At 44.5% G+C, this 19393-nt stretch overlaps 1 protein-coding gene across 4 annotated transcripts in view; it reads left to right on the top strand.

Moving 5' to 3' along the window:
- Positions 1–19393, top strand: part of PNPLA1 (patatin like phospholipase domain containing 1) — a 57777-nt gene that overhangs the window by 35390 nt on the left and 2994 nt on the right. For all 4 annotated transcript variants that reach the window (XM_024983769.2, XM_059880463.1, NM_001099200.1 and 1 more), the window contains exons 6-8: positions 11417–11986; positions 15076–15154; positions 16273–16398. In XM_024983769.2, coding sequence (XP_024839537.1) covers positions 11417–11986; positions 15076–15154; positions 16273–16398 — 775 coding nt within the window. The remainder of the gene's footprint in view (positions 1–11416; positions 11987–15075; positions 15155–16272; positions 16399–19393) is intronic.

Below are 19393 nucleotides of genomic sequence, written 5' to 3' on the forward strand. Positions count from 1 at the left end.
AGTACCATGTGGGGTCAGGAGGAAGTGGGGCGGGGGTGGGGGGCGGTAGATGGGGCAAAGACAGAAAGTAGAAGAGCTGAGTAAAGGCGCGTTTCCCCCAGTTTGTGAACTGGAGGTGCCCTTCAGCCAGGAGAGCCGGAAATGGGTACAAGAACCCGACTGTCTTCATTGTCCAGGACAGGCCGATGTGCCAGAAACTATGGTCTCTGTGGAAAAGGGGGCTTACTGATTAGACTGTGTCTACAGTTTTTGAACAGATAAATTTTCTGGATTTAAAAACTATGTTTAGGTTGGGACTTCGCAGGCAGTCCACTTGTTAAAACTTCACCTTCCAAAGCAGGGGGTGTGGGTTAGATCCCTGGTCAGGGAGCTAAGACCCCACATGCCATGCCTCGTAACCAAAAAACCAAAACATAAAACAGAAGCGATATTGTAACAGATTCAACAAAGGCTTTAAAAATGGTCCACATCAAAAAGAATCTTTTAAAAAGCCAATATATTAAAAATAAATAAATAAAAGTAAAAGCTAGGAAATACATAGCTCGTGTCTCCTTGGAGAATTCCATTTTCACGTCATTACATGACGTGTATTTTATTGTATAAAATAAATGTATTTTATTCTTCTTGTATTTTATTCTCTTTCCAATGAAACAGTAGTGTTAATATAGAACTACATATGACTAGCTTATGTTTGTGTGAGACTTTGAGTGACATATTGATCAACAAATGAGAGAGAAGAGCCCTCACCCTATGTTGCTTTGAAAAGCATGGTCCCATCCCTGTGTATCCTCTGTGTATTTTCTGATTTCAATGGCATCTATTACACACTCTAACTCCATGCAAACTTCTTTGTTAAAATGAAAGAAAAATGCTTTTCTATATCTAGAATTAATTCCATGGGGCATATTTAAAAAAAAAATGATTCCTGGATCAAAGGATGTTTACCAAATGTTCACTTCAGTTCAGTTGTTCAGTTGTATCTGACTCTTTGAGACCCCAGGGACTGTAGCATGCCAGGCCTCCCTGTCCATCACCAACTCCCTGAACTTGCTCAGACTCATGTCTGTCAAGTCGATGATGCCATCCAACCATCTCATCCTCTGTCATCCCTTTCTCCTGCCTTCAATCTTTCCCAGCATCAGGGTCTTTTCCAAGGAGTCAGTTCTTCGCATCAGGTGGTCAAAATATTGGAGCTGCAGCTTCAGCATCAGTCCTTCTAATGAATATTTAAGACCGATTTCTTTAGGATGGACTGCTTAGATCTCCTTGGAATCCGAGGGAATCTCAAGAGTCTTCTCTAACGTCACAGTTCAAAAGCATCAATTCTTTGGACTCAACTTCCTTTATGGTCCAACTCTTACATCCATAAGTGACTACTGGAAAAACCACAGCTTTGACTAGATGGACCTTTGCTGGCAAAGTAATGTCTCTGCTTTTTAATATGCTGTCTAGGTTGGTCATCGCTTTTCTTCCAAGGGACAAGCATCTTTTAATTTCATGGCTGCAGTCACCATCTACCGTGATTTTGGAGCCCCCCAAAATAAAGTCTGTCACTGTTTCCTCATCTATTTGCCATGACGTGATGGGACCGGATGCCATGATTTTAGTTTTTTGAATGTTGAGTTTTAAGCCAACTTTTTCATTCTCCTCTTTCACTTTCATCAAGAGGCTCTTTAGTTCTTCGCTTTCTGCCATAAGTGTGGTGTCATCTGCATATCTGAGGTTATTGATATTTCTCCCGGCAATCTGGATTCCAGCTTGTGCTTCATCCAGCCCAGCATTCACATGATGTACTCTGCATATAAGTTAAATAAGCAGGGTGATAATATACAGCCTTGACGTACTCCTTTCCCAATTTGGAACTAGTCTGTTGTTCCATATCTGGTTCTAACTGTTGCTTCTTGACCTGCATACAGATTTCTCACGAGGCAGTTAAGGTCTGATATTCCCATCTTTTTAAGAATTTCCCACAGGTTGCTGTGATCCACACAGTCAAAGGCTTTAGTGTAAGTCAATGAAGAAGAAATAGATGTTTTTCTGGAACTCTCTTGCTTTTTCTATGATCCAACTGATGTTGGCAATTTGATCTCTGGTTCCTCTGCCTTTTCTAAATCCAGCTTGAACATCTGGAAGTTCTCAATTCACGTACCGTTGAAGCCTAGGTTGCAGAATTTTGAGCATTACTTTGCTAGCATGTGAAATGAGTGTAATTGTATGGTAGTTTGAACATTCTTTGGCATTGCCTTTGGGATTGAAATGAAAACTGACCTTTTCCAGTCCTGTGGCCACTGCTGAATTTTCCAAATTTGCTGGCATATTGAGTGCAGCACTTTCACAGCCTCATCTTTTAGGATTTGAAATAGCTCAGCTGGAATTTCATCACCTCCAGTAACTTTGTTCGTAGTGATGCTTCCTAAGACCACTTGACTTCACACTCCAGAATGTCTGGCTCTAGGTGAATGATCACACCACCATGGTATTCTGGGTCATTAAGACCTTTTCTGTATAGTTCTATGTATTCTTGCTACCTCTTCTTAATATCTTCTGCTTTTGTTAGGTCCATACCATTTGTGTCCTTTATTGTGCCCATCTTTGCATGAAATTTTCCTTTGGTAGCTCTAATTTTTTTGAAGAGATCTCTAGTCTTTCCCATTCTATTGTTTTCCTCTATTTCTTTGCACTGATCACTGAGGAAGGCTTTCTTATCTCTCCTTGCTATTCTCTGGAACTCTGCATTCAGATGGATATATCTTTCCTTCTCTCCTTTGCCTTTCACTTCTCTTCTTTTCTCAGCTATTTGTAAGGTCTCCTCAGACAACCATTTTGCCTTTTTGCATTTCTTTTTCTTGGGGATGGTCTTGATCACTGCCTCCTGTACAGTGTAGATGAACCTCTGTCCATAGTCCTTCAGGCACTCTGTCTATCCAGTCTAGGCCCTTGAATCTATTTCTCACTCCCACTGTATAATCGTAAGGGGTTTGATTTAGGTCATACCTGAAAGGTCCAGTGCTTTTCCCTATTTTCTTCAATTTAAGTCTGAATTTTGCAGTAAGGAGTTCAGATCCGAGCCACAGTCAGCTCCTGGTCTTGTTTTTGCTGACTGTATAGAGCTTCTCCATCTTTGGCTGCAAAGAACAGAATCAATCTGATTTCAGTATTGACCATCTGGTGATATCCACGTATACAGTCATCTCTTGTGTTGCTGGAACAGGGTGTTTGCTATGACCAGTGAGTTCTCTGAGCAAAACTCTATTAGCCTTTGCCCTGCTTCATTTTGTGCTTCAAGGCCAAACTTGCCTGTTACTCCAGTTATCTCTTGACTTCCTACTTTTGCATTCCAGTCCCCTATGATGAAAAGGATATCTTTTTTTAGTGTTAGTTCTAGGAGGTCTTGTAGGTCTTCATAGAACCGTTCAACTTCAGCTTCTTCGGCAAGGTAAACCATTCAAGTCTATGCCCCAACCATTAATGCTAAAGAAGCTGAAGCTGAATGGTTCTGCAGATATCTGCCGAATAACTCAAAGATATTTTTGTGTGTATCCTTTGATGGGAAACATGACCTTGCCCCTAGGCTGCTCTTGGCTATTTCTCCTTGGTCTCCCATTCCCTCCCTTCCCTAATTAACAACTGCTTGAACCTGCCCATTTGAACTCAGGGAAGGTTGAGGAGGCTGAATGAAGGCTATTTCCTATAATCAAAGAAATAGGGGACACAGCAAGACTTTGTGCCTAGGAGCCTGTAGGGCCCTGTGGAATCATGGTGAACTTTTTCTGTATGTAGTTTAAAAAGTATGTGTTTTAGGAGTGAGATTAAAAGATTGAATGTGGTTTTTCTTCCCCCTAGGATATATGCATTTAAAAAATTTTTTCCTCCAAAATTGCCTCCTGCTTTCCCAAGCTTCCCTTGTCCCGAATCTACTTTCTCCTGGGCCCTTTCTCCCAGCTAGGAGGATGGGTAGCAGGATGGAGGGAATGTGGACTCTGGAAGTGAGCGGCCCTGGGCCAGGACCCCCATCCCCCAAGCTGCGCAAGCTCCAGGAAATCACTCCAACTCTCTGAGTCTTGGTTCCTAATCTGTACGAAGGGTTTATTTAGATCCTGGTTCTCGACACACCAACTGTGTGACCTTGAGTAAGTAATTCACCTCCTGGGGCCTGTTTCTCATCTGTACAAGGTGGCTGGTGGTGAACCGTATCTCCACTCCTAGCCACGGTCAGTCCTGTCCACTGCCTGCTCTGACCTCAGAGAAGGCCCCTCCTCTCACCTCTCTGCAGACAGACACCTCCTAGTCCTGACTGTCCTCTGACAACTCCTCCATCCTCTGCATTTGCACAGGGGACAGCTGGGAAGCTGAACCGCAAGTATCCAAAAGGAGGACCACCTGAAGGGTGTGTGGTGGTGGAGATGAGGGCTCACCTCCAGAGCCCCAGGAATAGGAGGGTCTGGCTGGGGCCTGGGCTCCTTCCCACCACCAGCTGAGGAGTCCCTCTATTCTTTCCTCAGTGATGGTGTATACTGAGGACTTGGGGTTTGGGAATCCCCTGTTTGGTTCTTGGATCTTGGAGCAGGCACCAATTCCCTGCTGCAGGAAATCCCTCTACAGCTCAGATTACAGCTACTGGGCTGCCTCCATACCTGTCTCTCCCTTAGAATTTTCCTTTATCTCCCTCTCAGGGCAAGCCCCAGGGAGAGATACAAAATGGATTTTGAAGCATCTCTCGTCTCCCCTGTTTCTCAGAGCCCCATATTTCACCCTCTGGAGGAACCCAGTGACTTCTCACCCTCCCCCCTTCCACCCTTAGCTGGTTGGGACATTCTCACAGGTGTGAATGGTGGTCTTAAACCCAAAGATGAAACTCTAGTAGCATTGCAGCCATCCACTCCTGAATTGGGGACAGTATATGGAGGATGGCAGATTTTCCCCAATGGCCCTGGAATCACTCCAAGTAGGAACAGACACAACTCATAAGGGAGAAAGTGTCTCATGCTGGCTGCCAGCTGTTTTTGCTTCCTCTTCCAATTTGCCAGTGTGTGCGTGGCTTTCTCAGTGCAAGCTTCAGCTCCAGCACCTCAACCCTCTTGAGTTTGATGGGCCTGGAGTTTTCTCCTGGCACCAGATGCAGGCAGGAAATACTGACATATCCTGAGAAACTGTGGCTGGTGCCCAGAGCTACACTCTCTTAATCCCCACCTACCATCTGGGAGCAGAAATCGGAAGTCTGCTCCAGCCTCCTGCCTGTTTTCTGAAAGGGGGTCAGCTCCGGCAGGAAGCCACACCTGCAAGGTGTCACCCTCAACTCCTCAGCTCACATCCTGGCATCTTCAGTCTTCCCCCCTCCTAAAGGCTCACATTGACTTAGTTATTTCTGCCAGCAGCTGAGCCTCCCTCTCCACCCTTGGTCTCCCCTGGCAGTTGCCTTCTGCCAAAACAAAGGGCACTGCTTGCTGGCATCCTTGAAAATCCGCCTTCCCTACACAGATGCGTGGACATGGGTGCTGAGTGAGACTGGAGCTCAGAAGTTGCCACATTTGAAATATCCGTCCCACATCCAGGCATGCCTGGCCAGACCGATCTTCCTGCCTCCCTTCCTCCTGCTCACAATTGGATAGGTTTTCACACAGACACACACAGACAGACAGACAGACAGACACACACACACACACACACACACACACACACACACACACACCTGTGAAACCAGCACCACAATCAAGATTGGGAACAATCCATCAAGCCCCAAGTTTCCTCATGCCCTTTTGGGATCTCTCCCACCTTCCCTCATTCCCCCACCCTCAAGCAAACCTTGATGTCTCGCTGTCATTATACATCAATTTTCATTTTTAGATTTTTTTTTGATAGACGGAGTCTTATAGTATGAATTCTTTTTTGTCTGCTTTTTTTCACCCAGCATGACTATTCTGAGATTCATCTGTGTCATTGCTTGGTATAAATATTTCATTCCCATTTGCATTCCAATCAACTGTGTGAATATACCACAGTTCATTTATCCATTCATCCTTTAATGGCCATAGAGGTTGTACCCAAATTGGGGCTGTTATGAATAAAGTTGCTATGTACATTTCCTGGGTTTCCCAGGAGGCGCTAGTGGTAAAGAACCTGCCTGCCAATACAGGAGAATGTAAGAGACATGGGATTGATCCCTGGGTCAGGAAGATCCCTTGGAGGAGGGCATGGCAACCCACTCCAGTATTCTTGCCTAGAGAATCCCATGGACAGAGAAGCCTGGCAGGCTATGGTCCATAGAGTTGCAAAGAGTCGGACATGACTGAAGCGACTTAGCATGCACGCATGTACATTTCACGCTTGAGTTTCTGTATGGACAAAAGCTTTTGTTTCTCTTGGGTAAATACACAGGAGTGGAATGGCCAGATAGTATGGTGGATGTATGTTTAGTATATAATATATGTATTCAAATATATGTATAATATATACTAATTTAATATAAAATATAATGTATATAGTAGTTGTAAAACACACATAAAATTTATCATCTTAACCGGTATAAATGTACAATTCAGTAGTGTTAAACATACATTGTTGTGCAACCAATCTCCTTAACTTTTCCATCTTGAAAAACTAAAAGTCTATCCCGATTAACCAACTCATGTATAATGTCCTCAAGATTCAGGCATGTTGTAGCATGTGACAGGATTTCCTTCCTTAAGGCTGGATAATATAGACTGTGAATATAGACCAAGTTTTCTTTATCTATTTATCTATCAATGGACATTTGGGTTGCTTCCACCCCTCGACTATTGTGAATAATATACTGCAAGGAACATGGGTGTGCAGGTATCTCTTCGAGATCCTGTTTTCAATTCTTAGATATGTATAGACTAAGACACATACCCAGAATGTATGTTTGACTTTTTAAGAAGTTGCCAAATTATCTTCCAAAGTGATTGTATCGTTTTACATTCCCAACGGTGTATGAGGATTCCAGTTTCTCCACATTCTCACCAACACTTGGTATGGTCAGTCTCTTTTAGCTTTTGTGTTTTTTTAAAAAAATATTTATTTGGCTGCACTGGATCTTAGTTGCAGCATGTAGAATCTCTTAGTTGTGGCATCTGAACTCAGCTGTGGTATGTGGGCTCTAGCTCCCTGACCACAGGTTGAACCTGGGCCCCCTGCATTGGGAGTGTGGAATCTGAGCCACTGGATTCCCAGCCACGGCAAGTTCCCTGGTCAGTCTTTTTAATATTAACCATTCTAATAGGTGTGTTTGTGGTATCTTATTGTGATTTTAATCTGCATTTCCTTAATGACTAATAATGTTGAACATCTTTTCATTTGCTAATTAGTCGTTCAAGTATATTCTTTGGTGAAGTGTCCGTTCCACTCTTTGGCCCAATTCCCCTCTAGACCTTTATTTGTTAAGCTTTATTTTTTTGAATTGTTTTAGATTTACAGGGAAAATGTGAAAACAGTACAGAGAGTTTCCATATACCCCACATCTAGTTTCCCTCTTATTTTATGTCTCACACTTGTTAGATACTATAGCACAGTACTTAGTACATACTATGGTGTATTGTTTATAATTAATGAACCAACACTGATAAATTGTTACTAACTGAAGCCCATTCTTTATTCAGATTTCCTCAGTTTTTACCCAATGTCCTTTTTCTGCCCCAGTATCCCATCCAGGATCCCATGTCACATCTAGTTGTACTGACTCCTCAAGCTCCTCCTGTCTGTCACAGTTGCTCAGACTCTCCTTGTTTTTAATGACCTGTGTACTTTGGCCACCTGATGCAAAGAACTGGCTCATTTGAAAAGACCCTGATGCTGGGAAAAATTGAAGGCAGGAGGATAAAGGGATGACAGAAGATGGGACGGTTGGATGGCATCACCGACTCAGTGGACATGGTTTGAGTAAACTCCGGGAGTTGGTGATGGACAGGGAGGCCTGGCGTGCTGTGTCCATGGGGTCGCAGAGTCGGACTCGACTGAGCGACTGAACTGAATTGTGCTGTACTTAGTTGCTCAGTCACGTCTGACACTTTGCAACCCCACGGACTGTAGCCCACCAGGCTCCTCCATCCATGGGGATTCTCCACACAAGAATACTGGTGTGGGTTGCCATACCTTCCTCCAGGGGATCTTCCCAACCCAGGGTTCGAAACCAGGTCTCCCTCGTGGCAGGTGGCTTCTTTACTGTCTGAGCCACCAGGGAAGCCCAAGAATACTGAAGTGAGTAGCTATCCCTTCTCCAGCGGATCTTCCTGACCCAGAAATTGAATCGGGGTCTCCTGCATTGCAGGCAGATTCTTTATCAGCTGAGCTACCAGGGAAGCCCTTTTAATGAACTACTGGCCAGATATTTTGGAGGATGTGGCTCAGTTGAGGTTTGCTTGATGTTTTTTCTCATGGTTAGACTGGGGTTGTGGATTTGGGGGAGGAAGACAACTGATGCACAGTGCCGTTCTCATGACATTGTATCGAGGACACGTGCTGCCTACATGACGTATCACTGATGACATTGACCCTGGTCTCCTGGCTGAGGACGGATTTCTGGTGTCTCCACTCTAAAGTTACTCTTTCTCCTTTCCATACTGTGCTCTTCAGAAGGAAGTCACTATGCAAAGCCCACATGGAAGGAGTAGAGTGTTTTCCACTTCTTTAAGGGCTGAAGTATCCACTGAAAGTATTGGGAAATCTGCATGAGAGATTTGTCTCTTTCTTCCCCATTGACTTACCTATTCAATCATCTGTTTATATCACTATGAACCCCCGAGTACTTATTTTTTACTGTGAGTTATTATTCAGTCCTACTTTATTTATTTTGTTAGTCAAATTGTTCCAGTTTTGACCACTGGGAGCTCTTTCAATTGGCTCTTTGCCCATTTACAAAATGGAATTGGTTGTTTTCTTATTAAGAGCTTTTATGTGTTCTCTATAAATGCCCTTTTTCAGAAATACTATTTGCAAATACTTTCTCCCAGTCCATGATTTCTCTACCCAACTCCTTAAGAGTGTCATCTGAAAAGGAGAATTTTTTATTTCAGTAGGTCCATATTAACTTTTATCCTTTGTGCATCATGCTTTTGGTGTCTTTATCTAAGAAATCTTTGCTTCAGTCAAGATTACAAAAAATATTTTTCCTTTGTTTTCTTCTAGAGGATTTTTAATGTTTTAAAATACAAAGGTTTTATTATAAAAATCAAATAACTGAGTCATGGTGAACTCAGTTCAATTATTTTAGGCAATTACAGTATACAAGGAGATTAACATTTACCAGTAAGAAAAACAGGTATAGGCAATTAATTTCTTAGAGACATTAGTGATTGGAAAGAGTCTGGGGAAAAGGAAATGTTCAGTCTATAAAACAAACAAACAAAAAATGACCCCCAAATTAAATAGAGCTATTTTTGCAATTTTATTAAAAATTCAGTGTTTTAATAATTAGGTGAAAAAGGATATGTGCCCTCCAAAGAGTCACTCCACTTGCACCAAAAGACTTGGTTCTTTTTTTCCTAGTAGAGCAATATTTCTTTTTATTTTTTAATTGAAATATAATTAGAGATATAACTGACACAGAGCATTATAATAGTGTCAGGTGTAAAAGTGAAAGTGAAGTCGCTCAGTCGTGTCCGACTCTTTGCGACCCTGTGGACTGTAGCCTACCAGGCTCCTCAGTCCATGGAATTTTTCAGGCAAGAATACTGGAGTGGGCTGCCATTTCCTTCTCCAGAGGATCTTCCCAACCCAGGGATTGAACCTGGGTCCCCCGCATTGCAGGCAGACACTTTACCGTCTGAGCCACCAGGGTGTACAGATGATGATTAAAAATTTGTGTATGTTGCAAAACGACCCTCACAAAAAGTCTGCTGCTGCTGCTAAGTCGCTTCAGTCGTGTCCGACTCTGTGCAACCCCATAGACGGCAGCCCACCAGGCTCCCGATTCTCCAGGCAATAACACTGGAGTGGGTTGCCATTTTCTTCTCCGATGCATGAAAGTGAAAAGTGAAAGTGAAGTCGCTCAGTCGTTTCCGACTCTTAGTGACCCCATGTACTGCAGCCTACCAGGCTCCTCCTCCCATGGGATTTTCCAGGCAAGAGTACTGGAGTGGGGTGCCATTGCCTTCTCCGCACAAAAGTCTAGTTACTTCCATCACTACACAGAGTTATAAAAAACTTTTTTTTTCTTGTGATGGGAACTTTTAAGATCTACTCTCTCAGCAAATTTCAAATATTTGATAGAGTATTGTTAATACTAACTCTAGTCACCAGGCTGTACAGTCCATCCTGTGACTTACTTATTTTATAACGGGAAGTTTTTACCTTTTGACCCCTTCCCCCATTTCTCTCACTCCCCACCATTCTTCCAGAGGCTTTTCCTTTTTTTAGGATTTCATTTATGTCTGTGATCTATCTTGAGTTAATTTTGTATAAGGTACAAGATATAAATCTAAGTTCTTTATAAAAAATGGATATCATGTTATGCCAGTGTTGTCTGTCGAAAAGACTTTGCTTTCTCCATTGAAATAACTTTGCATCTTGGACTAAAATCAGTTGTCTATGTCATGGGACTATTTCTGGACCTTCCGTTTGTTCCACTGATAGATTTACCCACCTTTATGTCAGGACCATCCTGTCTTGATCCCTATAGCTTTACAGTAAATCTTGAAACCTGGTAGTCTTAGTTTTCCAGCTTTTGTTCCATTTTCAAAGTTGTTTTTGTTATTCTAAGTCCTTCATATTTTCATATGAATTTTTGAAATGGCTTGTGAATTTCTACACTGAAAGCAATCACATTATATTTTTCTTGTCAACTTACTTTCTCATCCTCTGCAATTACCACCTCAAACCTACTGCTCCTGACCTCCAGTCTTCTACTCTGCCTGGCTTCCTACTTCACAGAGAAAACCAAAGCCATCCGAGGGGAGTTCTCTCGACTTTGCGCCACCAAATATACAGACTCACCTTTCCCTGACCCTTCTTCGCCTGTGTCTAGAGCTCACCCACCCACCTGGGCTCAGACCCCATTCCTGTCTCAGAATTCTCCAATTTTTCATCATTCCCTCTCTCTCTCCGACCTCCATCTCTCAACTGGATCCTTACCAGCAACGTTTAAATCTACCCCAGCCTTCTATCAAAACACAGTCATTCAATATAAATTCAAGTAAGTAAAGAAAGGCTATTGAAAAGCACTAATCCAGGAATTCCCTGGTAGCCCAGGGTTAGAATTTTGGGCTTTCTCCACCATGGCTGGGTTCAGTCCTTGGTCAGGGAACTGAGATCCCTCTGGACACACGGCAAGAGCAAAACAAAAACAGTGACCAGCACTCATCCTGTTCATGAAAATAATCTGGGAAACCATTTTTTGCAAACATCATGCTCAGGTCAGGGGTTAGAAATGCCACCTGTGACCCCATGCTGTTGTTTTTCCTAGATGCTGCTTATCTTAATTCTCCTTCCAAGAGAGTGATTTTCCCCCGGGTAGAAGTGTACTGCCAGATAGAACTCGCCCTTGGCAACCAGTGTCCTGAACGCTGTCAACCGAGCCTCCAAAGACAGCCGGCCAGTCCAGAAGAATCCAGACAACTTCACACACAGCGGGCTCCCAAAGAGGATGGAAGGGGTGGCCGCTGTCCACCTCTGTCCCCACCCATGCCGGCACCCGAATCCACATGTGACTGGCCTGTGGAGCCGCCTGTTTTATCACCTGCATCGCCACCAGCCTCATCACCGTCACGTTCTCCAACTGACTTGCCACCTGCGTCACTCCCAGCCGTGTCCTCACTCCCCAGCTCAACACCTGGGCTGTCACCTGTACCACCATCACAGCAGATACAACCGACTGGATCACCACCCAAGTCCCCGCCCCCCCAGGCAACTGCATCACCCAGGCCACCCCTGGGGCCTTGCAGTGTGGGGGCACCTCCAGCGTTGCCCCGATATTCTTCTTCAGCATCACCTGCACAGCCACCTGTGGAGGAACTGGGCCCAGAACAGCCCCAAGGTATGGACCCTTCTGGCCTGTCTCAGCTGCCTCACATCCGAGCCCATTGGCAAGTGTGTGATGATGTGGTAGCTATAGCCATCGCTTTAGAGGGGTGCACTGGTGAAGTTAGTTAGCCCTTAGCTTTAGTGGCTCTACTGGCCTTCCCTGGTGGCTCAGACAGTAAAGTGTCTGCCTACAATGCAGGAGACCCGGGTTCGATCCCTGGGTCGGGAAGATCCCCTGGAGAAGGAAATGGCAACCCACTCCAGTAGTCTTGCCTGGAAAATCCCATGGACGGAGGAGCTTGGTTGGCTACTGTCCATGGGGTCGCAAAGAGTCGGACACGACTGAGCGACTTCACTATGGCTATGAGGAGAGGCCACCATGAGAGGGCAGTGTACTTGACTTTTTGTCTTTTCCTTTAGTTTGTGTATGCGTCACTTCCTTTGTGTCCGACTCTTTGCGACCCTATGGACCATAACCTGCCAGGCTCCTCTGTCCATGGGATTCTCCAGGCAAGAATATTGGAATGGGTTGCCATTCCCTCCTCTAGGGTATCTTCCCAACCCAGGGATCAAACCCATGTCTCTTATATCTCCTGCATTGGCAGGCAGGTTCTTTACCACTGGTTCCTGTCTAGTGATTCTCAAAGTGTGGTCCCCAACCAGCGGCAACAGCATCACCTGAGAACATGTTAGAAATAAAAATTCTCAGGTCCTACCACATACCTACTAAATCAACAATTCTAGGGGTGGGATCCAGCTGTCTGCATTTTTTACAAGCCTTCCAAGTTCTTTTGCCCTCTCACGTTTGAGAACTGCAATTCTAGGAGATTTTTATTGTGAAAGCCACTGTGCCAGGGCAGTGGTACCCAAAGAGCGGTCTGTGGACCAGTGCCAGCCTCTGAATTGTCAGTTACTTGTGCACAATGAGATGAGTGCAGAAAGTGAGAGCAAGCATTTTGAAATGTTTATAGCAATAAGATAGAGCCGTGACATCCAAGAGTTTCATCATTTCCTACTAGTTCATTTGTAATACATTTTACCAAAGTACTAGTCCATTATGGATTGTAAGTATGATTTTTAGAAATTGGTTCTTCAGTACAGATAGTTTGAGAAGACCCTCTCTGGGGGCTTCAAAGGTGAACTGTTCTCAATTCCTCACTCTCAGGAAATCTCCCTTCTGACAGAGGGAATGGCATGGATGCTAACTTCAAAAATACAAGAAGAAATTCTTACGTACTGTGTAACCGACAAAAACAGTGTTGAGGGTACTTACAGAGAATAAGATCACCTCTCTCTGGGGGGAAATAAGGAAGCCTTCTCGGAGGTGAGGGGTAATTTGAAAGGGGCAGGATTTTGACAACTGTGGTTTGTGGGATCTCACCGAGTAGAAAGAACATTTCAGATTTTGTTTATTCTAGAGGTCCGGGTGCAGAGAAGGAAGGTACAAGGCACCTTCAGTGTAAAGGGGACACCTGATTGGCCACTGTAGGTGGTCTGGGTGGGAACCAACGGAGAGAGGTCCAAGTGATGGAGTGAGGCCAGGCTGTAGGGCCTTCATGGTCCATCGGTCGGGCTTTCATAGTTATTATGATAAATAGTAGCACAGGTTAGCAAGGCTTCCTTATTTGTGATTCTGCCCCAGGTCAGGTGTGACCTCCTCCTTTTTCTGGAGTGAGTTCATTTTGGCTTTTCTGTTTTTCTTTTCTTTCCTTTTTTTCTTTCTCTCTTTGGGAATAGGTTCACTTTGCCTTTTATTTTGTTTTCGTTTTTCTTTTCTTGTCTTCCTTTCTTCCCTTTTTTTTTTTTTTAAATAGGTTCACTTTGATTCTTTCAATCACAAGACAAAAATACCAGAACATTAGGAGTCAGAAAGTTGGTCAAAGTGTTTCACTTGCTTTCTTATTCCCAGTTAAATGAAATGCATTTATTTTATGTTATCACACCAGCGGCTTAAAGCCAGCCATCTTCAGGGGCCTGAACAATCATGAGTCTGGAGTTGGCATTCCTCACTTGTATCGGGGGTGGGCAGAGGGCACAGATAGCCCAGTGATTTTCCACTAGAGGCAATATTACCCCAGGAGACATTTGGCAGCATCTGGGGACATTTTTGGTTGTCACCTGGTGGGGAACGTAGTCGGGAGAAGCCAGGGATGCTGCTAAACATCCTACAGTGCTCAACCCTTACACCAAAGACTTGCCTGGCCGGTGGCGTCAGGAGTCCTCAGGTCAAGAAGCCCTGCTGGGTCTCAGCAGTGACATCTGAGGCCATCAGGGGGAGTTGGACAGAGTGCCGCTCCCAGGGGTTCATGTTATTTGTTGTTTTGCCATGTTATTGTTGGGGGTGGGACTGTTGCAGAAAGTCCTGGGGAAAATCCATAAACAAAGGAACCACAAATAGATCTGGACAAGTGAGGGACAGCCAGCAGGTCCGCAGATGAAAGGTCTCCAAGTTCCTCAGATAGATGAATGTGCTAATTTATTCCATATTATTATCATTTACATGTGTTACATAATTACACCTTAATATTCATGTATTATATATCCCCACACTCGTCGGAAACATGCAGAGAGCTTACTTAAGAATAGTGGCCATGATGGGACTTCCATGGTGGTCTAGTGGTTAAGACTCCACGCCTCCGATGCATGGGGAGTGGATTTGATCCCTGGTCAAGGGAACTAAGATCCCACATGGCCGCAGCATGGCCAAAAAATTTTGAAAAGAATACTGGTCATGAAATGATTTCTATTTCCTATTCCAGTAAAGAAGACAAAAAAAGCATTACAGAAAGCAGATGATGGAAGGTTCAGGCCCCTGTGGGGGATTTTCTTGAAAACTTTCCCTAACACAACTGGCTGCTTTTCAGGACAGAATTGTTGATAATATTATGTCAAGGGTTAGCTTCAGGCCTTCCCGCAGATGCTGTTGCCCTGGATCTCAGTCAAGTCCCCAAATATGATTCTGGTCCCAAATACGAGAATTTAAGAAAAAGAGTTTCTAAACATTCTCACTTTCTTCTTATTGTTATTTCAGAAATGACTAAGTACTCCTCCTCGCCGTTCCCATCTCACTCACGTCTTCTATATTTTTATTTTTGGCTGTAGTTCCTTTTGCCTCTTCAAATTCGAAAAGCACCGTGCCTCTGGCTAATGTGAAGGAAACCGCCAGCAAACCTCACGCAGTGTGAGTATCTCCTTGACTGGGGACAGTTTCTTTCCTTCGATCGGGGAGGGGGCCCAGCTAAATGATACTTTCCATCTCTTTAGCTGCCTGGGGATCCTCTTTGGATGTGATTACAGACCACTGCCTCCCTTCTCTCTCCTTCAGTGGGGGGACACGGGGACACGAGTCTGTTCCTCCCGACAGTGTCAGTCCCAGTCGCCGCTGTGCGCACTGGGAGTGTACCTCCTCTGGATGCGGTGGGGGAGTGTGCACGCTTCCTCATACCTGACTCTCGGGGATGTCTCAGGTCAAGAGAGCTGGCAGGCCTGCTGCACCCTAGCCTTGGGTGGTTCCTGCACAGTATAAATTAAGGGAATTCTACCCCAAATCTCCCTTAATCCAAATTATTTTCTAACAGCATAAGAAGGGGGCTAATACTGCTATGTTGCAGATTGTCTCCAGAAAATCTTCTTTCATAATGCACCTCAACCATCTGGGTTGTGTAACATGTGCTCTGTTGTTACCCTTGCAGCTATTACGAGACGGCTGGGGAAGGTTTTTTTTCTTTTTAACCTCTCTGGGAATCACAATACCCAGGCTCCCTTGCTGACTGAATGCCAGTGGGGTTGGCCGGTGGAAGGCACCAGCAGGAGATCAGAGAGTAAATCAGGGTGTTGTTATTCACCAACCTCATCCCTCCCCTCCTTGGGGTAGCTCTGGCAGTGGCTGAGTTTTCCTATGGCCACCATCAGAGAAAAGGGCCCAAGGCACTTGTCACTTGGTATCATACCCAGGATATTAAAACATACCTGCTTCTCACATTAAGTATAGTTTTAATTATAAAATTTTTGGAAAAAGTTTACATACATAATTTTGTGCTTGGACATAAATTATGCATTTTATTCACATGATAGCTTACTTTATTGCATTGATGTGTAACTGTATAAAAGTTTGAGTTTCATTTGACTAGTGGCTATGATGTTCCTTAGGTAAACATTCATTGATTACAAAGTGAAAGTTCACTGGGGAACTCTGATGTTCAGCTGGGGTTGAGAATCATAACACTGTGTGTCTGTCTACCTTCTGAGCTGGAGTGGAGCCCTGTCATTAAGCAACCATGACTTCATCTCTTTGTCCAGGGAGAGGCCTGCTGAAGAGTCCAACTGGGTGAGCAAGGTATTCAAGAAGAACAAACAAAAGACAAGTGGCACCAGAAAAGGCTGCTTAAGACATCCACGAAGCAAGAAAACAGGCAGCAAAGTGCAGTGAGCATGATTAATGTCTCTAATTCCACAAAGGGAACGGCTGCAGGAAGATTATAGGGGTAGTGAGGGGGGTCAGTAAGGATCAGGATGAGGAGCTGGGCTTCGGAGTTGGATGCACCCAACATAACATTCCTGTTCAGCCACAGTCTCACCCAGGGAGCGTGCTTAGGACTCTTGGTCTTTCTGAGCCTCTATCTCCTAGTAAAATAGGGCTAATACCAACTTGTAAGGCTGTTGTGAGGGTTTAACTAGGTCAACTGTGTAACTTGCTTCGCAGAGTGCAAGATGTGTGATAGTAGTCAATAATTAGTAGATATTATGGTTATAACTCCTAGAAGTTAACTAGCTACTTCCTAGCTTCTGAATAGAACTCTACTTAAAGAATATTAAAGTTGTCCACTAGTCCAATCTGCTATCTTCTGGAATAAAGTCGTCCACTAGACCACTAGTCCATCTGATATCTTCTGGAATAAAGTTGCTATTTATTCCTTGCCCCGTGCTAAAGTCACTTCAGTCGTGTTTGACTCTTTGTGATCCTATGGACTCTAGCCTGCCAGACTCCTCTGTCCATGGAGTTCTCTAGGCAAGAATACTGGAGTGGGTTGCCATGCCCTTCTCCAGGGGATGCTCCCAAGCCAAGAATCAAACCTATGTCTCTTCTGTCTCTTACTTTGGCAGACAGGTTCTTTACCACTAGCACCACCTAGGAAGCCCATTCCTTATCCCAGAGCGGGGAAAAAAAGAACTGTTCTTAAAAACCCAAGCTGTGGGTGCTCATGTAACTCACCATGTAGAGTTCCTAACTCTTGCCAACCTACAGCTTAAAGTCCTGACCAATGTAGGCCTGCTTCTAATTGCTTCTGACTCTATTAGATTGTTTTGGCTTAATTAGTCAAACGTTATCGAGCACCTACTAAATGCCATGGGGTCACAAAGGGTCAGACACAACTGAGCTACTAAGCACAGCACAAATGCCAAGCACTCTTCCACGTTCTGGGGATATCAAAGACGAATTCAGGGACTTCCTTGGTAGTCTAGTGGTTAAGACTCCACGGTCCCAAAGCAGGGGCCATGGGTTCAATCCCTTGTCAAGGAAGTTCTGCGTGCTGCAGGGCATAGCCAAAAAAAAAAAAAGATATGGGCTGATACAGCCAATAATGTTTGCCATGGCAGTATAAGGGACTTCTCTGGTGGTCCAGTGGTAACTCTGTGCTCTCAATGCAGGGGGCACAGGTTCAATCCCTGGTCAGGAAACTAAGCTCCTGCATGCCTCATGGTGTGGCCGAAAAAAAGCAAGATAAATTCAACTTGATCCCCAACTTTGAAAATTTACCCTAAAGTTTGATTTACATGGGTTTGATCCTTGGGTTGGGAAGATCCCCTGGAGAAGGAAATGGCGACCCACTCCAGTATTCTTGCCTGGAAAATTCCATGGACAGAGGAGCCTGGTGGGTTACAGTCCATGAGACTGCAAAAAAGTTGGACATGACTGAGCAACTGAGTGCACAGCAAGGGTGTAGGACTCAGGGCAGTCGCTGGTTTCTGGAACGTATGGGTGGGATCAGTGCAGCCTGGAATTAGTCACTCTGTTCCTTGGTCTCCAGCCTCAACACTTCCCTGACCTTTGAGTCTGTCTCCAGGAGCTCAGGGTCAGGTGTGGTCGTGAGGGTGTAGGAAGGTCTGCCTTGGATGTGGGGAGCTTCCCTGCAGCTGGGGTGCTCTCTGGGAGCCAGGTCCAGACTTGGCTCTTTGACTCCAGAGCCACACCTCTTTCCATGCTCAGAAGAGTGGGAACCGTGCGCTTCAGCCAAAGCTTCCTTGGTTGATAAACGTCTAGGAATCAAGGTGTTGTACAAAGAAGCAGGATGTGATAAAAACAAACAAAACGATTTTCACAAGCTGTGGGAAACCTTGTTGTTGATGAGTCACACATCTTGTGTGCCGTGTTCCTTTATAGAACAAGTTGATGAAACTACTGGAGGCAATATACCAATTGATCTTAAGCAATTCCTTGCAGATTTATTGCTATGAGTTTCAAAGACAAGGTTAGGGGACAGGGCGGGGGGAAATATATATATATATATATGTATATGTATATGTATATAAAAGGCATAGAAAAACAGAAGTGATCCAGCAAGAGGAAAGACCTGTTCCGAAACTACAGTCACAGGAGACGCTGCCACATCCACTGGCTAGTCCTGGGGAAACTCCTGGTCTCCTGGCAGAGGAAAGAGTCTAGAATAAAAGCTCAGGATAGATGTTCTGGGTGTGTCTGTGTCTGTTTTAAATCAAATGTTCAATCTATACTCTGGCATGGGTTGTATTAGTCAGTTCTTGCTGTTTTGATAATGCTGTATAACAAACAGCACTCTTTCCCGCACTGCCCCGGCCAAGATCTCAGTGGAATACAAAACAAACATTTGACTTTTCTCTTTCATAGGTCTGTGAATTGGCTACAATAGCTCTGCCTAGGCTTACAGCTTGGGGTCAAGTCTGTCCCTGTCCCTTTTATTCAGGATCAGCAGTAATGCCAGATATGCTCTTCTCCTGGAGCATGGCTAGATAGATGTATCAGCCTGGCTGTCCTCTGCTGGCCTTATCTCTCCTCTAGTAAAAGTTCAGTGGTCATCTGACTCAGGATGTGTAACTGGCCTCAAAGTAGAAAGACAAGTAGAAAGAGAAACTGAAATACTGCCTGCAGGCTACAGATGGAAAAGAAGGAGATCCGTCTTGCTGATTGCTACTCACATCCTTTTTTTTTTTAATGTTTATTTATTTTTGACTGTACTGGGTCTTTGTTGCTGTGTGTGGGCTTTCTCTACTTGCAGCAAGCAGAGGCAACTCTCTAGTTGCAGGGCACGGGCTTCTCACTGTGGTAGCTTCTGTTGTGGAGCATGGGCTCAAGGCACTCAGACTTCAGTTGTTGCAGCTCACGAGCTCTAGACGTTGGGCTCGGTTCTTGCGGCGCACCAACTTCGTTGCTCCGCAGCATGTG

This window comes from Bos taurus, chromosome 23, assembly GCF_002263795.3.
Source record: "Bos taurus isolate L1 Dominette 01449 registration number 42190680 breed Hereford chromosome 23, ARS-UCD2.0, whole genome shotgun sequence".
Taxonomy (NCBI): Eukaryota; Metazoa; Chordata; class Mammalia; order Artiodactyla; family Bovidae; genus Bos; species Bos taurus.